The 24,655-nt window shown below is 33.8% G+C and overlaps 1 protein-coding gene across 18 annotated transcripts in view; it reads right to left on the bottom strand.

Annotated features, from left to right (window-relative positions):
- Nucleotides 1–564: 564 nt before the first annotated feature.
- The window catches only part of USP45 (ubiquitin specific peptidase 45), a 70,157-nt gene continuing 46,066 nt past the window's right edge, over nt 565–24,655 (bottom strand). For 6 of the 18 annotated variants that reach the window (XM_082405341.1, XM_082405357.1, XM_082405352.1 and 3 more), the window contains 9 exons: nt 19,454–19,535; nt 17,477–17,568; nt 15,934–15,990; nt 15,132–15,275; nt 13,146–13,818; nt 11,422–11,519; nt 7,930–8,016; nt 4,923–5,076; nt 565–4,338 (listed from right to left, as the gene is read on the bottom strand). In XM_082405341.1, the coding sequence (XP_082261467.1) occupies nt 4,208–4,338; nt 4,923–5,076; nt 7,930–8,016; nt 11,422–11,519; nt 13,146–13,818; nt 15,132–15,275; nt 15,934–15,990; nt 17,477–17,568; nt 19,454–19,535 (1,518 nt within the window). In that variant the 3' untranslated portion in view covers nt 565–4,207. The other 12 variants (XR_014248487.1, XM_082405358.1, XM_082405346.1 and 9 more) reach the window with 12 other exon arrangements.

The following is a 24,655-nucleotide window of genomic DNA, read 5'->3' as shown; positions in this document are numbered from 1 at the left end:
TATCAGGGCTAATGTCATACACCTTTCATCCTTAGAACATCCTTCATCCCATGGACCTTAATTCCCATATGGCTCTGTGGGTAATGTTGCTTGATTTTTCTCCATATCATTTACCATTTGAAATATCTTTTCTTTAATCTTCACTTCTTAGAATGTCTATTTCCTCACTTCTTAGAGAGATTTCTATCTCCCATGGTCAATGCTGTATCCCCAATGCCTACCACACAGCAGATATTCAATAAATATGAAAGATGGTCTATAACATTCATTATAATCTCAAAGAGCTTCATGACCTAAAAAAGGTTGAATACAAAAAGGTAGACAAAATGTTTCCTAACGAATTATCCTGCCTAAAAAACTCAAAGAAACATCTGAAAGGATGAAGACTCACCCTTGGCAGACACTGAAATCTGAATGAAAGAGGCCCATGAGATATTTTATTTGGAAATGATAAACTCCTGAAATAGGAAGGATATTTTGAATATAGCTAAGTAAGCAAATACAGTGTTTGTACACAAAATATTCTGTCAATAATGTGCATTGAAAAAAACTCCAGGACCAATCTTGAAACATAAAGTAAATATGAATTTAATATTTTATGCATGTTTATACAGTAACATCAAAATAATGCTCCATAAGTTACATAGCTATTTTCCAAAAACACTGCAAAGAAAAGATAAAATGGTAGGAATGATATATAATCAATATTACTCAAAATTAAAAATATAGTCATCTATCTTTTAAATAGATTTGAATTGATGGATTTCTACATGAACCAGAACATTTTAAATATCTAAAAATAGTCTTTCTTAATGCAGCAGATAATATATAAAGAATCACTTTTATTGCACCTTAACATATCTGGTTTAGGCTTATTTTTTCAGGTAGCATGCAGACAAATTATGAGTATGAATTTAATAAAAGTAGGCAAGATACTATTTTATACCTCAACAATTAGATGAAGGTGATATACTTCACAGCTTAATCCTCAGGAAATTTTATTCAGAAATCATATAAAATCATTGACTAAAGTCAAACATGCAAACTAAGAGCTCTTAAATACATATCATAGTAAAATAGTTTTGTTGGCACATTTACAATAAGAAAACAGGTATCAACTGCTCTTAGAACTGACACCACTCTCCCTGGCCACTCAAAAAGGTGGCCTTCACATCAGTTTTAAAAACATTAAATGACAAAATCTTAAATATAAACATACATTTGGTTATGTCAAAAATATTCACATAATTGGCACATAGTCAAAAATTTATCATTTTAAACACGGAAAAACTAGGGGAACCCGAGGTTAGATATAAACCAGTTTCTAAATAAAGCTAGTTAAACTCCTGTTTTACTTCTTAAATTCATTTCGCCAAACACTATAGTAGTTGTTTTGAGGATCTGTAAACATTCTCACTGATTTGTACTGTTTCCTGAGGTCATCTGGAAGCCACTGTTACTAAAGTAGCTCACAATTTAGTACCCCTGCAAATGTGCTTTGGAAATATTCAAAATAAAAACAAAAATTTAAATGTAGATCCATGTGTAACTTAACATACTTTCTCTATTACAAAAGCTATCTTTAGGAAATTCTTAGACCTCAAAATCAAATTTATTCCATTACCAGCAGACCTGGACAAGCAAAGCATTCATAGACTTTAGGCCATAAAAAAACAGATTTCAGAATTAGCTCATTTAACACTGTGGAAATGAAAATAAAAGTATCTTATTACTTCTAGAATAATGTCTAAAACTTACACAGGCCTCTTCATTTTAAAACATGTTAAAACAGTGTCAGCCCAGGGCCTGACCCTTAGTAGATGTTCAATAAATATATACTTAATGAATAAATGTGAAGTTAAGCATAAAAACTACTGTAGTATTTGAGTACTGAGGTAATGTTCTGAAGCTACAATGCATCACTCACTTAATGAAAAATCAGTCTTAACTGGTATTCAGAATAAAGCTTAAAAGATCTCCTAATCTGATAAATTTAGCACTAGTTCATTTCCTGGCATCCAACGAAAAGAGGAACTAGGCACTTTCCTTGATTCTTGCCCTCACCTATCACTTACCATCTCTACTTAACTCTGTAAGGGATAAGCCAAGAGGCAACAGAAAAGAATGGTCTTGTTTCTTTCCCTTCTTTCTTGCTTCCTTTCCCTCTTTCTTTCTCTCTTTCATCTATCCATCTATCAATGAAATAAGAAGCAGGTGACCATCCAATGAAAAGTGCATGCCTCTTAATGGTATCTTTTCTAGGAGAAAAATGAGACAATTTAATATTTACATTTGGGGGAGGGGATGGTAATTGTCATTACCAAGACGGCTGACTTGAATAAAGAGGATTAACTAATAGTTTTCAAAAAATTACACTGCTCTCTCTGGTACTGAAGTCTTCAATGTTAACAGATTACAATTAAACAGAAAACACTTTAAACACTGTTTACCTTTTACAGGACACAACCTGAGTTTACATGTTAACTTATAAAGATACATTTCTCCATCATTTCACTGTTAAAAATCAAGAAAATCACTATTATTGAAATTTCAACAGCTTAAAAATACAATTTATGCAATGACATTTTTAAGCTCTGAATTTCTTACATTATTACCATCTTTAACACTAATCACAATTCCATTCATCCATATATCAAAAGGCAGCACTGGTAACCTTGATAATATTACACATACTTAAATATTAAGAAGGGTGAGAGTCTTCGTTAAATATTTCCACACATTAACTACAGCCGTTATTCTTATCCTTCCTTAACAAGAGGAGGATGAACTAGGAGCAGGCACTTACCCAGCATCTGTCTGTACAATCATTCGTTAGCCCTCATGATTAGGATGCTTGAACCATGCCGTTATGTGTTTTGATTTAATAATGTAACACCAAAGTAGTCAATTTTTAAAAATTTAAGCCTAAGTAATGGTAACATTTTCAGGCCAAGTTTTGACAGCTTAATAATTTGTTTTCTAGGGGGGTAAAACTACCATATGTTTGCTATTAATTATTTTAAAAGAAAATCCGAAATGCCAACTTTATGCTCCATTAAAATAAAAACTAAACCTATTTGAACTTACTGATGATGCTTGCTAAAGACAAAAGGTGATCTCAAAACCCCAAAACCATGATTAATATTTACTGATCTACAGAACTAGAAAATGTATTACATTTTCCTATTAAGCATAATAAGAATAGAATTCTCTATCGTTTACAAATATGATTTGGTAATTTACATGTCAAAGGTAGCCTATGGTCCCATATGGATTAACAACTTCTATTTACCAATTCTGCATGTAACAATTATCTATAAATATATTTTGACTTTGGCTAATCACTTGCAAATTATTCTCAACTCCATCATGAACAGGCTGCAAATAATATGTTGATAAAATATTTCAGTATTTTTCCAGTTCTCAAAACCTCAAAGCAATAAGCTAACCAGTATATTATTTGTAAATCCATATTACTGAAGCTACAGTGCTACCTTTTTATATGGTTGAATCATACAAAATATGACAAGGTCAGTATGCCAATTGTGTAAGTATATGTTATAGCAATGTGTCCCACACAGCAGTGTAATATACGACTGGATAGCCCTGAGATGATTTTTAGTGAAGTGCTACATGAATGAGCAACTTTTCTTTAGTTATATATTTATTTTAATGTTTATTAGAAAAAAATGTAACTAGCACATAAAATGTAGAACGTGCTCAAAATAAGACTATGGTTTAAAAAGGCTAAAAAATAAGCTTAAAAATAATAAGTAAACAATCGCATAGGAGACATATATACACATATATATGAAAACAGAAAGGTGGTATTGACTCACATCTGGGAAACACTGTTTTAAGGAATGATCTGACTTAGCCAGCATCATTTCTGAATGCTTATAATAATAAGCCACATTATAAAGGAGTTTCCGCTACTACTGTAAATTCTGGGGGTTTTTTTCCAGGACAAATACGTTTTTAAAAACATGTGTTTACATTTATTTTAAGAATATAATTTTGAAAGCATTTAGTAAATTTAATTTACTTTAAAAGGATTCACCAAAATGGTAAACATGTTCAGGAGCATTTGAGGGACAGGCTATTCCTACAGAAAAGACTACAAAGGCACATTGCATATAATGGTATCGCTGCAGCATTTAAATAAAAGTGATCTAAATAATCATTACCATTAACAATTAACAAATAATTATAATATTCTTTCATAAAAAAGAAGGTACGCTTGTGCGCTAAGTGCTCTTGATTCTGGAACCACCTGCACATAAGTGTCACTAACATGGACCCACTGGCCTGCTGATTCACTATCAGGTTCTTTCAAACCTAATAAAACAAAAAGAAATATAATTTTACAATAAGTATGTTCTGACTTTACATTAAAGACAACACATTTATCACAAACTCTAATGCTAGACTTTATTGCATAAGGCTGTTTCTTCTTGGGCTAAACATCTTCCAAAATGATCTCTTTCAAAGCGTTAATATTAGTATCATTTACTTTAAATATCTAGTGAAATATTAGATAGTCTTATGAATATTTATTTATTCAAGGAAAAGTGCATCTGCACTAAAAGAGAAGGAAGAAAATACACAGTTTGCCGAAGCAAATTTTCAACTCCAACCCTAGTCTGAGGACCTGGTATGTCTTTAAAAACTATTGGTATTGTTAAATAAAATGCTATTCCACTGCAATACACGATGACTTAACACCTTGAAAAACTGGGTGTCACTTCACATGACCTGAAGGGTACAGTTTTATGATATTTAAGATTATCTAGGTACTCTTAAAGGTTTTCCTCACTTAAAGTGAATCCACTTGAAGTATCCATTAAAGAACTTACCTCTTCCAGAAAAGGAAGAATGAATTCATTTGTTTTTAAGAATAAAGTAAACTTAGGATGGCATACCAGGTACATTTTTCTTTCCAGTGATATGTTCCAGTAATTTCCTGGAGGGTGTTCTCACTTTCACGTAAGCGGTGTAGTGGCCTCCTCTCATTGAGCCACTATGTTCCACTACGCCATAGAGACCATAGAGAACTTTATCTCCCACACTTACATTCTTTTAGACAAAGAAAAAAAAACTCAAATTAATTAGTAATATTTAGTGAACTCTTATTATAAGGAAAATTAAGTCAAATGCAAGTCCTACTTAAAATAAGAGCAATGCATATTAAAACTACACTGGCGTACTTTCCCACCTGTATTAGAGCAGCAAAATGCAAAAGCTTGACAACATTCTCTGTTGGCTGGGCTGTGGGGAAAAGAGTGCTCTCATATGGGAACGCAAAGGGGTACACTCCTATTCAGGGATATTTCACGTTATCTAGCTAAGTTACACAGGTATTAACTCTTGGATTTATCGATCCTTTTTCTAGGATTCTGTCTCACAGGAACATGAGCAATATGTAAAAAGACATGTACCAGACTAGTGACTGCAGGACTATTTGTAATATCAAAAAACTGGAGTAGACTCAAATGTCCATAAATTGGGGATGGGTTGAATAAACTATAATGCATCCATACAACAGAATACTATGCTGCTTGAAAAATGGAGTGCAGACTATCTCTAAATACTACTATGAAATAATCTCCAGGATACAATGTTAAGAATAAGGTAGAAAAAAAGGATACCTATTGTAAGCTATAATTATTAAAGAGGGGAGATGCAGATATATATACCTGTTTACATTTTTAAAAAAATAATAGATGAATAAACAATAATTTGAAAAAATGGTTATCTATAAAGGGAGGAAAGAAATAGATGGAACAGACATGGAGAAAAACTACACTTGTTTGAATTTACCTTGTTTTATACATTTGACTTTGGAACTACATAAATATTTTATGTAATTATTAAACAAAAAAATTTTAATTTAAGTAACAATTCCTAAAAATGAAAATTTAAAAATTAAGCAAATGAATATCCAGTTGGTGGCATAATCACTCAGAGAGCAACCACAAGGGTCATGTCAAAAGAACCCAGGAGCCAACTTGAAGTGGCTCTCAGTAGCCAACAATAGACCCATTAGACTAACGTATTAGACCACAAATTAAAAGAAAAGTGTAGTAAATTGAAATATATTTAATGTGTTTAAACCCATAAATTCATAATGATAAATTAACTGATCACAGTTTGAGGATGACAGTGAATTAATTCATTACTCTGAAAACTGGTTTAAAAGGGGGACGGGGAGAGAACTGAGCCTTTACCCTGCCTTTTCTGTAAGAACTATACCATAAGATAACTAAATAGATGAAAGGAATTTCTCTTTATATAGAAGTATTCTAGCAAATAAATGAAGAAAGAATTACAGGATTACCATTCTGTAATTCTTAATGAACTCGCTGAGCAACACTCGTTGCTAATATCACAGAAAGGCAACTGGCATTATGTGCCACCTGATGAAAGAACAGAACACTCCCTGTGAAATAGCCTTACCGGGAGTGGGAGGAATATCAAACCTGAATCTGTTCAAGCCTCTCTTGGTCCAACTACCTATCTGTAGGAAATAAAGAGGATAGAGGAATAGTCATCAAAATCTAAACTATAGGAAACTACCAGAAAGATGATCCAGTTTCTTCAACAAATAAATTGCAAGGGGCAGAGATGGGAGAGGGACACTGTATATTAAAAGGGACTAAAAGATATTTTTCAATCATGATGTGTAGTCCTTACTTTGATACTAATTCATTTTGAAAATTTCATTTATTAGACAACTGGAAATATATACACTAGATGATATGAAAAAATTATTGTTAATTTTTTTAGTGTGAAAGTGGTATTGTGGTTATGTTTAAAAAGGTGGGGGTGATTCTTATCTTTTAGAGACACGTATAGGAAAAGATTTATGAATGAAATGATGTCTGATACCTGCTTCAAAATAACATAAGAGAAAAAAAAATAATGTAAGAGGAGGAAGTAGATGAGCATGTGGATGGGGCAGGACTGGCCATATATCTAAGGTCTGGAGGCAAGGTGATGCGTGCTAGAGGTTCATTGTACTGTTCTGTCTACGTTGGTGTATGTTGGAAATTCTCCATAATAGGTACTTCTAAAAAATATGTTTTTGTAAGCTTAATACAGAGCTTGCTAGATATTTTGTTTACCAAACTATCAAATTCTATGAATACTGAATGTGAATAATTGACAGTGCTAGTATAGCAGATGAATTGGATTCACTGAAAAATTGCATTTAAGATATTTTGTTTTGATTGATCAATGTATTGAAAGTATTAAGTTCAGTAAGTTTATGTACCACAAATCCTAGACTGCTAACCAGTAATTGTGAGCAGGACAACATGTTAGTTACCTTGGAACTGTGTAGTTCCCTCATGGAAAGCAAAGTCATCAATTTCACCTACAGAGTTCTTACATACAAGTACGAGCAATTATAAACCAATTTGCTTTCTATATCTATGTATTAAAGTATTAGTAATTTTAACGTATCATACTCAGTTCACAAGTACACTATTCTCAGTAGTGTACATGAAATGGCATGAAAAACAATGCACTAGTGTATTGATTTACAGAAGATAAAGAACTCTTCAACTGCTAAAACTACTGTCAAGCACATCATTCACAGGGAACAGGAGAGGGCACAAAATCTGCTTACTTCTCTCAGCAGCTATCTGATTCTAGTAGCATTTACAAGCAGCTCTGATCTTCATGAACATCGTGTCTCACTCATGCTTTATGCATCTTTTCAACTTATTCTATCTCCCAAAAGACAAAAGTGATAGTGTGTTAAATGTTGAATGGAAGGAAGAAAGGGAGGGAAGGAGGGGGAGAGGGGGAGAGAGAGAGAGAGAGGGTGGGAGGGAGATTGGAAGACATGGCCTAATAAACGATACATAGGATATTTTGAAGCATGTTATTTGCAAGACAATTAAATATCTTAATAATATACTATACCTTACAAGTAGCAGAACAGAATGGTGCTAAGTCAAGTGTCAGTGGAAAATCTACATGTCTGTTTACTTTGCGAAGACTCAAGCCAGCCTCAAAAAAAAAACCAAAAAAAATTTTTCTTAATGTAACAAACTTAATCTAGATCATTGCGTTTGTTAATTAAAACCAAAAGAGAAATCCTAGAAGTTTTTTCATAGATATAATAAAAATATGACTAACGAACAGTCCAAAACTGATATATGACTAAGTTCTCAATTAGGTTTCATAAACTGTTATTGCAAAGATCATTCATTTACATGGGTATTTTTACCACAAACAATATGAAAATCATCGCTTTCACTGTGCCTTTCAACACTTACGGGAAAATAAATTCAATGTGATAGAAGCTCAGCTACTGACACATATGCTATCATAAAAATGTACTCAACTGAAGAGTCAGGAGTCTGGTGCTCTAGGCCTAACTCAACGACTGGTTAACCGTTGTCCTGACTCTAGACAACCTCATCTAGATCAAGGCACAAAATGGGTATAAATGGATTAGATTAGGTCCTTTCAGTTCTAAAATTCAGTGATATTCATTCATTAAAAAGAAAAAAACCTGAACACTCAAATCATTTTGACAGTAAAAGTAAACATTACATATTATATAAATCAAAATGAATATTCATATTGTTAAGCAAGCTCTATTTCTTTCCCTATTTTTAGTTTCCAAAGGCAGGCCTTGAAAAATGTACACTTTGCATTTAAGTAATGATAAAAATTTGCTGATAGACCACCAAAGATATTGGATAAGAAACCCACAAATAGAAATAGACTCTCAGGCTTCCCTGGTGGCGCAGTGGTTGAGAATCTGCCTGCCAATGCAGGGGACACGGGTTCGAGCCCTGGTCTGGGAAGATCCCACATGCCGTGGGGCAACTGGGCTCGTGACCCACAACTGCTGAGCCTGCGCATCTGGAGCCTGTGCTCCACAAGAGAGGCCGCGACGGTGAGAGGCCCGCGCACCGCGATGAAGAGTGGCCCCCACTCGCTGCAACTAGAGAAAGCCCTCGCACAGAAACGAAGACCCAACACAGCCAAAAATAAATAAATAAAATAAAATAAATTTATAGACAAAAAAAAAGAGAAATAGACTCTCTTGTAATAACAAGATACTTAAATCTGAGATGTTTGGATAGACAAAATTAACAGATGTAACCTTTTACGCAAAGCTTTCATGACTTACTTCAATGACTAGTCTTTTTATTTGCATACTAATCACATAACTTTTACTACAGATCTGTTGCCTATTTCTTACCTTTAAAGAAAAGAAAAAACAAAACAAAACTTATTTTTTGACCAAAATATAGCCACATAGCAATTTGTATTTTCAAGTAATCTTTAGAAGTCTTAACATGATATCAGACATGAAATTATGAAGTTATATGTCAGGAATAATTATTTAATCTGTATTTAATTTGTTTGCCTCCTTTCTTCTCATCAGGTGACCTCTATAAGCAGCTGATACCAGCATTGTCTGAGATCATTTCAGGCCAATGTGTCCTCCCCAGACAGTACTTTGCTATTGAGAAATTACCCCTTATTAGAAGAGAGTTCTATCAACACTATTATAATCTTTGCCAATTTGGACAGGCTAAAAAAGGAATCTCACTGTCATTTTATTTTGCATTTGTTTTGCTGGAAAGAGTGGACCTTTCTTTCATACTTTCTTGGAATTTTTACTTCTTCTATGAACTGTCAATTCATGTTCTTTACCATTTTATTATTAGAGTCTTGATATTTTTCTTATTGATCTTTAAGAGCTCTTTACATATTTACAATATTAATCATTTGCAATATTTATGACAAAGAGCTCTATCTCGTTGAGATTTGCCTTTCAGTGTTGTGGATGTTTCTGATATACAACTCTAAAGTTACTACAGGGAAACAGGTTTTCAGGGACACTAAAAAACTAGAAGCGAAGACATTGCTTAGAGAATCTAATCCCTAAAATTCACAGTCCCAGAGAATGAGAGCATGGCTTTGCAGACATTACATTTAGCCTGAGAACAAGAAGGGACCGAGATATCTATAAAAATCTCCCTTTAAGGGCATGAATTCTTTCTGTAAGTTGTTCCTAAAAGGGATGCAAGTACCAAATATAAAATAACTGTGCTACATCATTCTCAGATCTGGCATGACCCTATCTCGTTCACACAGAGTCACTGCAGATATACACCTATTTCACATTCTGATGTAATGAGACTCAATACATCTGCTTCTGCTCTCCATGGCCATTTCATTTCCACTGGGTTTCTGTAACGTTGGCTATAGAAAATCAAGAACCTACTCGAATTTCCGTGGATAGGGATGGGGTATAGAGAAAAATTTCTTCCTGCCCATCTGTGGCCCACCTGAAATGTTGCAAATATATAATCAAATATATATATAATCAAATCTCTTCCCTTGAGATTTCTTTCAAGGGTTTTATACTTAGAAAATCTTTCACACAGAGGTCAGATTAATAATTTTCATCAAGTTTTCTTCTAGTCTTTTGATAATTTGTTTCATACAATTAAAAAACATTTATCTGAAAATAGTATTGATATATATGGTCTAGAAGGAAGCTCTAAATTTTTATTTCTTCAAACACCCATCTTTCCTAAGTCCTTTACTGAGTAATCTAGCCTCTTTCCCAACTGATTTGAGATTCATCCTGTATCATAACAAAAGAGCTTTAAATTATACTCAAATTTTACTTATTGACAATTCTGACCATACTGTTTTAATTATTAAAGTTTCTTCCAGAGAAACTTTAAAATCGTTTTATCAAATGCAAAAAAAAAAAAACCAGAGAGACAAGGCATTGAATTGAAACTATAAACAATTAGATAAAAACTTGATACATTATATTTAGGTTCTCTCCCATTAGTCCTACAAGAGTGGGGCCTGCCTTGCAGCCCTTTTTGCAATTGGTCCCAGCCAACCACACCCAGCCCAAGTACCTCTCATTGGAATGAAAGCTTAGAAAGTTATGTGTACCTTGTTATTTCTCTGCTTCTAAGGGTTCTTAATAAATCTTATTTTCCATTCACACACACACACGCATGCCACTGAGGTTCCGACCACCTAAATCTTCAAATATTGTGAATTAAACAATCTTATTTAGAAAAGTCTTGTAAGCTATTATGGATGAAAAAGCAATAAATCTTATATGACAAAAATTTTTTAAAAATATTTATTTATTTATTTGGCTGCACCAGGTCTTTGTTGTGGCGGCACGCGTGATCTTTAGTTGCTGCATGTGGGCTCTTAGTTCCCTGACCGGGGATGGAACCCAGGCCCCCTGCCTTGGGAGCACGGAGTCTTAACCACTGGACCACCAGGGAAGTCCCTCATATGACAAATTTTTAAATTCAATAAATTACTGTCTAATCCTTGACAGTAATTTACAAGACTTAGGGCTCTGCAAAACATATGATGAAAATTTGTATAGTGCTACTAAAGGGAATTTACCTGATGAAATCTTTTAAGATGGAGAATTAGGATAGCTGGAACAGCAGAAATGAGCAATTGCTTCCTGGCATTAGTATAAACCCCTCCTGCTTTCTTTTCTGCATAAAATACAAGATAACAAAGTTACTTGTAAATTTCCATCTTATACATTATCTACCCTATAATACAGTAAACATTTAAATAGAAGCATCATACCACATTTTCAAAAATGTTAAAAAAGAAATTAGACCTCTGATTACAGGGAGCCTCTACTCGTTCCCAAAACTCCACTAATATGAAAGGGAGTTTTTTTTAAGGCACACACTTATAAGGAGAAAGAATAGGGGAGGTGACACTTGCAACATAACTTTGGAAACTGGAAAGCAAATAGACCAGTAGTGACTTATGTCAATGCCCACCAGTCAACAAACAACAGAAACACACCTGTAGTTGAAAAAACTGGGTCATTACTCATTGCAGTGAAAAGAGATCATGTTATCATGGGAATGATGGGTCATTTCAATAAGAGGTTGTTAGAAAAGACTTGTGATAGGATTTGAATATGGCCAATTGCATATTTAACTTGGATTAATATAAGCTGGCATTTCTTCCTCTCCCATCTAGACATTTCTTTAATTACTAATGTATTAATCATGTCTTTATTCTGATGCTTTGACATCTGGAGCCTTGCTGACACTGGAAAGGGCCTTTCCCAGATCTAGCTAATTCCTAGATACTAAACAACTTAAGTGTGCCTTTCATATGCAAACCAACCAATCCAAAGCCCATACCCCAACCATCTCCTTTACTGAGCTCTAATAACTCTAGGCCACTATTCACCTGCCCTAATCACACCAGAGCCAGGTACCAGACAGCTAGGGACAGCCCCTATACCGCAGAGTCCACTGAAATTTTCAAAACTAGTCAATCCTAAGCCTGTCTATCCTGCCGCATCCATTCCTTCCCTTAGAAACCACAATAAAGGCTCTTGCCTGCATTTTCCCCCTTGCTCCCTCTGTCTCCTGACCAACGCTGGTGCTTCCCCTTGTGGCCCTGTGTGGCGTGGCTTAGCATGCCCCCTCCTCTTGGGAACTATAAGTAATAAACTATCTTTTCAGTGGCAATCGTCTCCTTATCTGTTAGACTCATCATACCTGAATAATAAAACCTGCATTTTGAAACAACTAGTCACTAAGTAATCAGAGTGTTCTCTCCATTTAATCAAGGTTAGAGGTACACCAGAAATTTCTTACTTGACATATCTCCCTTTTCTACTTTTCTCTGGTCAACAAAACACAGTTATTAAATTGCTAGCTTTATAACATACAGTTACTTAAAATCTTCAAATTTATATCTTATGGTATGACTTTACACTAGATTGATGGGATTTATGAAGAACATTAATCTCACTAGTGTTGTAATTTTAAGTTTTACAGAAATTTTTTCTGGAAAGATTTCAGATAGCTAGTTCCCTGAAATAAGATTATGTGGATTTGCATTTTCGAGGCAGAGATGGATACTTCCTGTCCTTCAATTTATTTCAACAAAAATCTACTGAAAATTTACTCTGCCCAGTCAGTGTCTTCAGTGTTGAGGTACAAATATGATAAGACAACCCCTGCCTCCAAGCAGCTAAAGTATGCAGACAAGGTTCTTAGGCTCCTCTATGTGGGATCTATAATCCACTCGTCACTGTTTATCAGATAATCCATGAATACTTTTAAAAAATTAAGCTAAATATTTACCTGCAGAACTGGTTTCCTTTGGGTACTTCTGTTTCTTTTCAGTACAGTTCTCACACAGAAGCTTGTTGTTCCCCATTAGTAATTCCATAGATGTAAACTGATAGAGACAGGACTGAATTGAACATTCTTTAGAAGTGGTTATATAGCTCTGAGAAAGGGTCTGAAAAGCATTTTGGGGGCTGTGAGACACCATATGCCTGCCCTCTGAAAAACACAAATTATTCAAAACGTTTAGTGGCTGATTTTCTCTGTCAAAATCCCTATCTCCAGTCACAGTGCTGCTCAAATGAAGTTCAGAAATAGCTTCAGCCACTCCCTCATCACCACCGTCACCCTCCTTGGTGAGTGGTTCACTCTCTGACGGAGGGCGAAGGTGTCCATTTGTGTGCACATAGTATCCACTGCTGGACCTCAACAACAAAGTCTGCTTCGGAGCGCTTTCGGACTCTGACGCCTCACTGTCAGCACCAACACTACTTCCAGAAAGGCTGGCTTCTTGTTCACTGCCGTCGGTAGGGCTTTCAGTCATAGTCGACTCAGTGTTCACGACGCTTGCGAACAATGAAGAGTCTCTATTCATTTCAAGGTTTTCATTTTTCTGGTATATGACAACAGCTTTATCTTCTCCAGATGACAATTTTCTTGTACGTTTTCTGCCATGAATTAGTTGATTCTGTAAGTTGATAGTGTTTTCAGAGAAAAGAATCTTGTGACCTTACTGAAAATAAATGCCAATAAGTCTTACTTAAACATTCGACAATTTCTAAAATACTATTTCTAGTACCTCTGAAATCCATTTCCTAAATCTACCCAAACTACAATCAATAGAAGATATGCTAACAAAAAAGCTCTAATTTAAAAATAAACTTTTATTTTATTTTATTAAGAAACCGACAATAATGGTTACCTATTCATGGAGAGGGAACAGGACTTTTGTAGAACAGTGCTATGAAGGAGGCTTTTCAAGTGTAAACCTTTGCATAATCTCTGTAGTTTTGCCCCTTAAAGGACCTTCTAACAGAGTAAGTTAAATCTGGTAATACATCAATTTGCCAAGTTAGTACAAATCATATCATGTAAAAAAGTTTTTTTTTAATGAAGTGCAAACTCAGATTGATGTCTTTAAATGTATACGGCATAATTCATCAACCAGGTATGTCCCTAGAGAAATAATGGGTCTAGACAATGGTCATCAATGACTGATAACATTACAGAAAGAGAAACACCAAACATGATGTGCACCTCCTGATGGAAATACACACCACCACTTAAAAGTTTTTTTGCCCAAAATTAAATAAATAATCAAACTTAAACCTAATAAGGTCTCTAGCTCTAACTGCCTTAGAGAGGAAACAAAAGGAACAGAGGCACCTCTTAACAACATGCAGATGAATTATTGCATGCAAAATGAATTACCACAACATGCAAACTGAATTACTATAACATGCAAAATGAAACACTATTGATGTGGGAATGTGAGAGACTGCTGAAAAAAATGATATGATTTCTTCAACAAATAAATTGCAAAGAAAAACAAAAGGTGGAATCTGTGGGTTAAAAGACATTTAAAAGACGTGGCAATCTATAGATCTTTTTTAGATCCTAAATTCAAATATGCTTTCAAAAGCAAAAACAAGTATTTTATGAGACAACTGCAGAAATTTTAATTATGACTAGATATTTATGCTATTAAGAAGTTTTAAATATTTTAGGTACAGTAATGATACAATGGTTATGTCTTTAAAAAGCATCTTTTAGAGATATACATTTAAGTATATGATATATTTGGGATTTATTTCAAAATAATCTAGGATGGTGAGGAGGAAAATGTGGGATAGATACAGATAAAACATGGTTAGCTGCGAGATGATAACTATGACGCTGAGAAATGGGTACATGGGAGTTTATCATACTTCCTTACTTTTGAAATTTTTATTAATAAAAAGTTTTAAAAAACTGATGCCTCACAAATGCATATAATCTTACCTTATCTTTAGATGAAGTATGCTTCTTGGTGGCTCTAGGTTGATGAGTATTTTCTATAGTAATAGGGCCACTGTATTGACCATTATCTGTGTCCTGTAAACTTCTATATTTACTCATTCTTCCCAAAAGTACAGGTTTTGAAACCTATTAGATACCATATATATAACACAAAACTTCTTTAGGAAATAAATTCTGGATATCATCTACTTTTTAAAATTTCTAATTCATTTGAAATGTAATTTCCTAAACATTAATTCTCAAAATATGAAGCATAAAGGTTTAAATTCCTTGAGAATAAGAACTATATCATAGGGGCTTCCCTGGTGGCGCAGTGGTTGAGAATCCGCCTGCCAGTGCAGGGGACATCGGTTCGAGCTCTGATCCAGGAAGATCCCACATGCCGTGGAGCAACTAAGCCCGTGTGCCACAACTACTGAGCCTGTGCTCTAGAGCCCGCGAGCCACAACTACTGAGCCCGTGTGCCACAACTACTGAAGCCCGCATACCTAGAGCCCATGCTCTGCCACAAGAGAAGCCACCGCGATGAGAAGCCCGCGCACTGCAATGAAGAGTAGCCCCCGCTCCCTGCAACTAGAGAAAGCCCACGCACAGCAACAAAGACCCAATGCAGCCAAAAATAAATAAATAAATAAAAACTCCAATATCACGTACACTGTACAAACTCAATTACTGTATATAAAAAGTAATGACGCTCAGATATCTGATAATATACTCAACAAATGCCTAAATATATGAATTTATAAATGCCCTTCAAAAAAGACTTAAGTTTTTTTCTCCTTACCCTTTCTTCTATTATAGGAAGTGAAATATCAATAAAAGGATCTTTTACTGTGGAGATCTTAAAAAGAAAAGATATTGAGAACTTCAGTTAGAATTCTAATATAGACAATGTAGTTTTGTAAAGTCTTAAAGAAATCAAACTTCCTGGGCAACTAAAATCTTAAGTTAAAAAACGTTCCTGGAACAAACAGTAATTTAATTGGGTATAGCAACACATATTGTTAATCAAAACAAGATATCCCAAAACGTCAATAAATGCAACCCAGTTGAACTTTATAATACTGTTAATATGACTAACCTGTAATACTTAAAGTAACTTTAAAATAAACTGTGTTTAATAAAACTGATTAACTGAAGATATAAACATATTTTTGGTGAAATTATGGCCATAACATAAATAAAATATGAAATGTTAAGAAAAAGCCATGAAAAAAGCCAGAGAGCTTGACTGTGTTTTGTAGATTCTTTAGGATAATTCCATTTTAAAAGATACTCTCTAGCTTGTGAAAAAGAAATCAACTTCTACGTTGAATATACTAAAAATTTAAGTGGGGTTTGACCACTGAACAAGGTGGGGCTTAGGGATGCGGATCCCCATCCCACCCAGCCGTCAAAAATCAGAGTATAACTTTACAGTTGGTGCTCAGTATCCAGGGTTCCGCATCTGCAGATTCAACCAAATGCAGATTGTGTAGTACTGCAGTATTGATAGCATTTATTGAAAAAAATTTGCGTATAAGTGGGTCCTTGCAGTTTAAACCCACGTTGTTCAAGGGTCAACCGTAATATCATGATGACACGTTCTGTGCTTCAGTATGACAGGCTAGAAGGAAATATAATATATAATTCTGACTTTATAAAACTAGAGAGGAAAGGTACTCCATAATCTGGGACAGGAAGATGGACATAAAGACTCTCTTTTATGATTAAAATCTGACAGAAGTTGAAACCTATTATACACCACACGCTTTCAGAAATATTCCTTACCAAGCAATTGGAAACCTATAAAAATTTATACATTCTTTAAGAAGTTATTAAAGTACAGATAACATTCAAAATGAAAATTATCACTAAATTCAAAGGTGTCAAGTCTGCTTAAAAAAAACTCCAACAAGTCAAATAAATGTAAACTTTAAAAGTAGATCAGCCTAAATTACGTTATGACATTAAATTATTTCTATTGGGATTACAATTTAGGGCAATGCATAATTATATTAACATAGTTACTCTCTTTGCAGAAGTTTCTCTTTCATTTTCAATCCAAATGAGTAGCTAACACATTGGAGCATATTAAAACAGGCTAAATGAACTTCACAGGTGTGTCAAGAGGAAAAATTAGATAACATAGTTACTTAAAAAAATTATACATTATGTTTATTTTCTAGGAGTGAAGGATATATTTTTAAAAGACTTTTAAAAACTACTATGTAGTCATGTGTGACAAATAAAAATAAATGACTGCTGATGATTACATGTGAAAGAAAACAATAAAAACAATGTGACCATAATCTATTCCATGTTGAAGTGAATTCCAAAGTACCTACATTTGCACATTCTTCACACATGACCGTGCTAGTTAATTCACCAATAAAGATACGATCTATGAAGTTCATTTTCACACCTTCTCTTCCATATGCTGTAAAAATAATACTTTTAATGCAAAAAACATGTCAACCATTAACTTAACAATGTAATAGGCTTTTTTCCCATTGAATCAAAAGAGATCTGAATAAGGCAGATATCCAGGACCATATTTAATAATATATTTCACTATATGATGCTATAATGTCTTTTTCCTTTACAATTCCACAGAGAAAATGTGACTATCAACTACTGTAGTCTCAAAGAAATAGCAAACTGTTATTAAACTTAAGAAGTAAAATAAGTAGAGTATTAACCACTATTGACACCACACTCAACTGCTCCCACTAAACCCTTTAAAGCCTCTGTGCCTATCCTAGAGGTAGATAGAGGGATGGGAAAAGAGATTATGATTTAGGACTACAGATGCCAGGACCATAACTATGGAAACAACAGAGTAGTAAAAGACAAGTAAACACTGCATAGGATAAAGAACTAACATGGCAATTAATAACTCAGTTATATATGTAACTCCTGTTACATAAAAATGTTAAAATTATTCTCTTTGAGAAATATTTATAAATAAAAGAAAATTATGCTTATGATTTGCTTCAAAGTAATATGTAGTTGGGGGAGAAGAGATGAAACATAATACACCATGAATTGAATGTAACTTAAGCAGGGTGATGGGCACACAGGTACATGGACTTCATTATACTATTCTCTCTAATGGAAGTTTGAAATTTTCCACAGTAAACCATGGGGAAAAACATATTAAAAAACCTATTCACTCCTCTTTCAAACTTCTCTTCTATCCTTTTTGGATCTCTACCTTCAAATCTCATGCAATCGTTTTAAATCATTTCAGAACGTTACTTGAAGCACTGAATGACAGAGCAGACTTTTATCTGGCTATATCAATAAATATTTATTAATTATGATAACTATTTAGAAGTTATGTTAAACTGAGATGTTTCATTCACAAAAATTGTACAAGGGATTGAAAATAGGTTAAGATTACAAAACTGGAAAGAAGTGAAGGAAAAAATGAGCAGTTATTCTAAACACGCACTAGATGGCACTATCTGAAAACAAGAGAACAAGTATACTTGAGAGTGTATTTTTCAAAATCTTGAACCTTTAACTGCACATAAAGTTTTGTCATATACAATCATAATGTATGTATATTTGTTTATAAATTATAGACGTGTAGTATGTACACATAATGCTACCAAAAAAAAAGATGTTAAAAAAGAGTAAAATACAAATAATATTTTTAAACATTTTCTATAAATGATGACTACACATTACCACTAGTTACTATCTCAAGGCAGAATATACTTTCCAGACAAGGTAAATCGTTAATAACATGGGATATAAATCCACACTTAAATACTGATCACTGTAAATGATCATCTCTGATTAGTTAATCATTGTTTCTGCCTCATATTTTGGCTGATGAAGAGTCAACATTAGAAGTAGACATGTATGCTTGATTTAATAGTACTCTCGTAAATAATGGTTTCCTTGCAGGAATTTTTGGAGCACTGAAGCATTTTGTCTAGTTAAGACTAGACAATATCCATAAATCCACCTATCTAAGCACACTTCAACTGCAAAATGACACAATATGATAAAAGTGAACTTCTAAGCAAGGTTGCTACTTTCAACAACCTTTCAAGTCTCCCATAAGATACTTCACTTAAGGGCATCAGTGTCAATCTGTATATTTGATATTAGTTTTACTTTTTAAAATTCACATGGATTCTAACATTTTCTTTCTATGACTCATTAGACTTACCTTGCAGCCACAGGAGTAAGTACACCCTCCTTTTAAGGCCATTAGTTCACATAATGCTCAGTTCCTCTCCCTGCCCCGAAAAGAAACTTATAATATTTTCTTCTAGAAAAAAGTTTTAATAGTGAAAGAGTCAACATACCTTTGACTTTTTTTCTAGTTTCATCATCAGCAGTTTTAGTAGTTGGGTTGTTAAATGCTTTGAGAATGCCAGCTTGTATTCGCTATAAAACAAAGTAATAAGAATTTATTAAGAATCTATACTAGAATATATTCTTTCAAAGCATTATTTTGTGTTCCTGTAAATAGAATCCGGTTTTAGGGACAATCAACTCAAGCCTCATCCTCTTAATAAGAGGAGGACTTTCAGACAGCAAGGTACAGTGGATCTCAGTTCCCTAGTCTGTAAAATAAAATGACTGAATTTTTTTAAAAATTAAATATGTCCTTTCTTCTAGTTCTAAAATTCCATTAATGAATAATGCTTTAATGCCAAATTCTCCCCCAAACAAAAGTCAAGATTCCCAAGTTTAGGTTCTCTCTTGGGTTTAAAGAATTTTCCTCAGTCGACAAAAAGCAAGCAGCCTAGTCTCATTTTGCTTATAGGTTTAGAGTAAGTTCTCGTTTTCCCTTCTCTCCCCCATCTCTCCCCGTCTCCTGCCCCCTCCCTCCCTCTCCCCCACTCTGTCCCTAAAATGATTTACTCCTTAATTAGGACAAAAAGTAACAAATAGACCACAGGAAATTTCTTACCTATGAATAAAATCTTAATATAAATATATAAGAAGCTATTAAACTGGTCACTATGACCTCCATGTAGATTATTTTACTTATATACATAGATGACTAAAGTCCAGAATATTCTCCACAGCAAGAAGACGATCCCAAATCTTAATTGTTGTTTTATTTGAATTTAGTTGTCAGTAACAATCATGTGTTAAAGTCATTAGCAGGTTTTAGTAAATGATAAGGTTTATGGTTCCACATCTCTTGCATGTGTTTTAGGAAAGATCCAACCTCACAAAAAACTCTCAGAATAAAACTATATATATTCCAAAAATAAAGACATTTAAGCTAATAAATTATCATCTTTTATACTAATTATGGTCCTACTTAGTAGATGAATTTAATCTTCTTTAATTCACATTTTAACAGTGGGGTGAGGGGAAAGCTTATTAATTATTCTTCAAAATATATTTTTTAAGTAAAGTCTTAATCACAGGTTTTCATATATGTGAAACCACTGTTAGACCTGGACTTCTTGGTGTGAAAATGATACATAAATCTGCTGTTAAAAAATTATTATGTCAGAGAAATTAAACCCAACTGCAGACTTCCCAGAGAATAATAAAACTTTGCATATCAGAATCCAAGATACGTTCCACTGTTCAGAAGAAAATTCACAGCTTTATATATTTAAATCAGTTGAAAAGAATAAAAACAAATGAATTAAGCAGCCAACTTATAAATTTAGAAAAGGACATCAAGCCAAACAAAAGTATAAGGAAAGAGTTAAACAAGATAAAAGTAGAAATTGAAGAGAATAAATGAATCGAAAGCTGACTCTTTGAGTAGCAGGGATAAATAAACCTACCAACTAATCTAAATCAAGATAAGGATGAAAAGCCCAACATCACACATCACGAAAAAGGGAAATCAATAACAAAATTAAAGACTTTGTAAGTAATCGTGAGAGACCACTTTGCTCAACTCTCACGCAATTACATTTGAAAATTCAGGAAAAAAAATAGATAATTTTCCGAGAAATTAAACCCAGAAGAGACAGAAAATTTTCCAGCTTTCAAAGGGAGGGAAAAAAAAGAATACTGTTAAAGTCACTGAATTAAGTACTACCTACAAAAAGCTCCAGGTCCTAACAATTTCACAGAGGAATGTCACTAAACCCATGTTCCAGGGCACAGAGAAAGGGAAACTTCCAAATTATCTTCATAAAGCATAATATTGGTACCAGAGCTGACAGAGTGTACACACACATATCAATATCACTCATGAAAAAATTCTAAATAAAATATCAGCAACAGAATACAGCAGCACATTAAAAGAACAGTACAGTATGACCAAGAGGCTTTTATTCTAGTAATGCAGGGATACTAGGGAAATCTATTAATATAAGCCATCATATACACTGAGAAAAAAATTATAAGATCAAATCCCTTGATATTCCCTATTCACTACTATTATTTACCACTAATGTTTTAGTTGATGCATTTGATAGAAAAATAAATGTCAGAGGTATAAAATATAAAGGAGATAAAATTATTTGCAGATGATATGACTTTTTACTTGGAAAAGCCAAAAGAACCAAATGAAATAAAATACTACTATAATAATAATAAGAGAATTTAATATGGAGTATATAAATATAATGAAGTAAATTGCCTTCACACACACAAACAAAAGCCAGTTAGAAGATATAGAAGATGGACCTAGAGACTGTCATACAGAGTGAAGTAAGTCAGAAAGAAAAACAAATATTATATACTAATGCATATATGTGGAATCTAGAAAAATGGTACAGATGAACTGGTTTGCAAGGCAGAAATAGAGACACAGACATAGAGAACAAACGTATGGACACCAAGGGGGGAAAGTGGGGGGTGTGGTGGTGGTGGTGGGATGAATTGGGAGATTGGGATTGACATGTATACACTGATGTGTATAAAATAGATAACTAATAAGAACCTGCTGTATAAAAATAAATAAATAAAATTCTAAAAGAACAAAAAAAAACAACAAAAAAGAAGATACAGAAGAAAATAACCCATTTATAATAGCAACTAAAAAGAAAATAACTAGGAATAAACTAAACAAATGTGTAAGATCTGAATGAGGAAAACTTCAAAACACTTCTGAAAGAGACAAAAGAAAACCTGATCAAATTGAAAGACACACCGTATTCCTGGACAGGTCCTACCATTACTAACATTTCAATTTCCCCACCTCCCCCACTCCCCGCCCAATTTATTCATTTAACACAATTCCAGTGAAAATGGCAATAGTATGTATGAGGTTTAGGGTTTTGTTGTGTTTTGTTTTAATGTGAGAGGTTGAAGGGAGAGATCGGTTCTAAACTAGATATGGAAAAATAAATAAGAATAGCAATGAAAACTATGGGGAGGAGGGGAAAGTGTAGTAAGAGTTGACTGGTCCTACTAGATTTACTAAATGCATTAAAATGTTCATAATTGAAAGTATGACTCTAGTATTCAAACATATAGGCAAACAGAAACAAGGGGAAGTTGAGAAATAAACCCAAAGGCATATGAAAAATTAGTATAATTAGGTTGTGACTAATTTAGTAGGAAAAGCATACTATACCGTTTGGATAGGATAGCCAAATGGGAAAAAAGGAAATATCATGGAAAAGGATAAATTTCAATGGATCAAGATTTAGATTTAAAAATTAATCATAAAGAAGAAAACATGGGAAAACTCCTTTATAATCTTGGAGTGGGAATGCCTTTTTAACTATGACTCAATAGCCAGAAGCCATAAAAAAATAAAAACTTTAAAAAAGATTTTTAAATTCAAAAAAAAAAATTTTAAGCTTTACATTTAAAAAAAAGCTACTGCCACATTATAAGCAAAATCAAAACACGAATGACAAACTTGGAAACATATTCCCTCCCTAGTACACAAAAAGCTTTTAGAAATCAGAAAAGGATCAAAACCCAGTAGAAAAATGGGCAAAAAAATAACAGATGAAAAGATATTCAGCTTTGTTCAAAAAGAGAGACATGTACACTAAAATTACCCTGAGATACCATTTTCTACCTATCGGATTGGCAAAAATTTTAAAGTTTGATACAACAGTATTTTGGTGAGGTTATTGGAAAACACTCTCCATATATGTTATGTTGTGGCTAGAGTGAAAACTGTATGCCTACGGAGGACAATTTGGTAATAGCTATCAAAATTCCACATGCATGCAATCTCATTTCTATATTTATACAGATATACTTACACACATGCAAAATAACATATATACATTATTCATCATAGCATTGTTCATAAAAGCAAAAATATTGGAAACAACATATAAGCGATAATTGATAAGGAAACGGTTAGAATTGGTTAAAAAGGAATTGGTTAAAAAAAAAAAAAAAAGACACTTCCTATTTTCTGATATGGAAAGATTGCTACAATATCCTACCTGATAAAAAGGCAGGGGCATATATAGTAAATGTCACTTTTTGAAAAAAGAAAGGAAAAAATATGCATATATGTGTGTATATATACATATATATACATATATATATGTATATATACACCACCAAATGACAGCATAAACCAAGAAAGACAATAATGTGGTTTACAGGCAACAGCAGGGCCAACACATAAGAGAGGCAAAGGGAATTTTCAGGAGCACAGTGAGGAAGAATTCCAGAATGATGCCTACACATCTAATGTGGGAGGCAACCAATCCAGATTGCAGCAGTGACACTTAGGATATGGACGTATTGTCGACACCAAGATCTCTTCTGCCATTCTACCATGTTTTTAATCTGAGAACAGAACATACAGGGAATGAGCTGCTAATGTTATTCTTCCCTCCGTGCCCTGCTGCCTGGATCAGCAGAGGATACACATTACCCCTCAGAACTGTTCTGCTCGGGCCTATTCCTGACAGCCCTGATGTGGGCCATGATGAACTCAGAAGCAGAAAATACAATACAGAGCAGTCTCCAACCTTTTGGGATCAGAGAGCTAGTACCTGGTCTCTTCTACACCTCTGCCAATTGACTTTGACAGGCATGGCTCAGAACACATTCATGATCTGGCCTACTGACTTCCCCAGAAAGAGCTCTTGTAAACTCTGGGAAGCCAAAGCCAGACTATGTTCCAGAGATTCTCTCATCTTTTTGGGGGGAAGCTTCATCCAATAATGGCAATAGGTTTGTGCTTGCTACCCAGTTTTATAAAACTAAACAATATATTATTTAAGCATACAGAGGTAGCTCTCAAAAACTATAAGAAAAAGCAAGGGAATGATTTCTGTAAAAGTCAAAATAGTGGTTGCCTCTGATGAGGAAGAAGTATTTGAAAAAAAGAAGTAGGTAGTTTTTATGGTACTAATAACATTCTTTTTCTTTTTTTTTTTATAACTCTGGGGGTGGTGGTAGGGAGAAGTGCTAATAATATTTATAATAATATTATGCTTTAAACCATATGTATATTGGTACACATTCTTCTGTATGTGTGATATGTTTTACAATAAGTTTTTAACACCCTCCCCCAATAATTATGAAAGTGAGTTTTGTTTGTTAACTAGCCTATGATCAGCACATTTTATTTCGTAGAACGGCTCACTATTCTCTTCAAG

The sequence above is a fragment of the Balaenoptera borealis genome (assembly GCF_965194805.1).
Source record: "Balaenoptera borealis genome assembly, chromosome: 9".
Lineage (NCBI taxonomy): Eukaryota > Metazoa > Chordata > Mammalia > Artiodactyla > Balaenopteridae > Balaenoptera > Balaenoptera borealis.
Note: the sequence above shows the minus strand (reverse complement) of the source record. Positions and strands in the feature narration are given on the sequence as shown.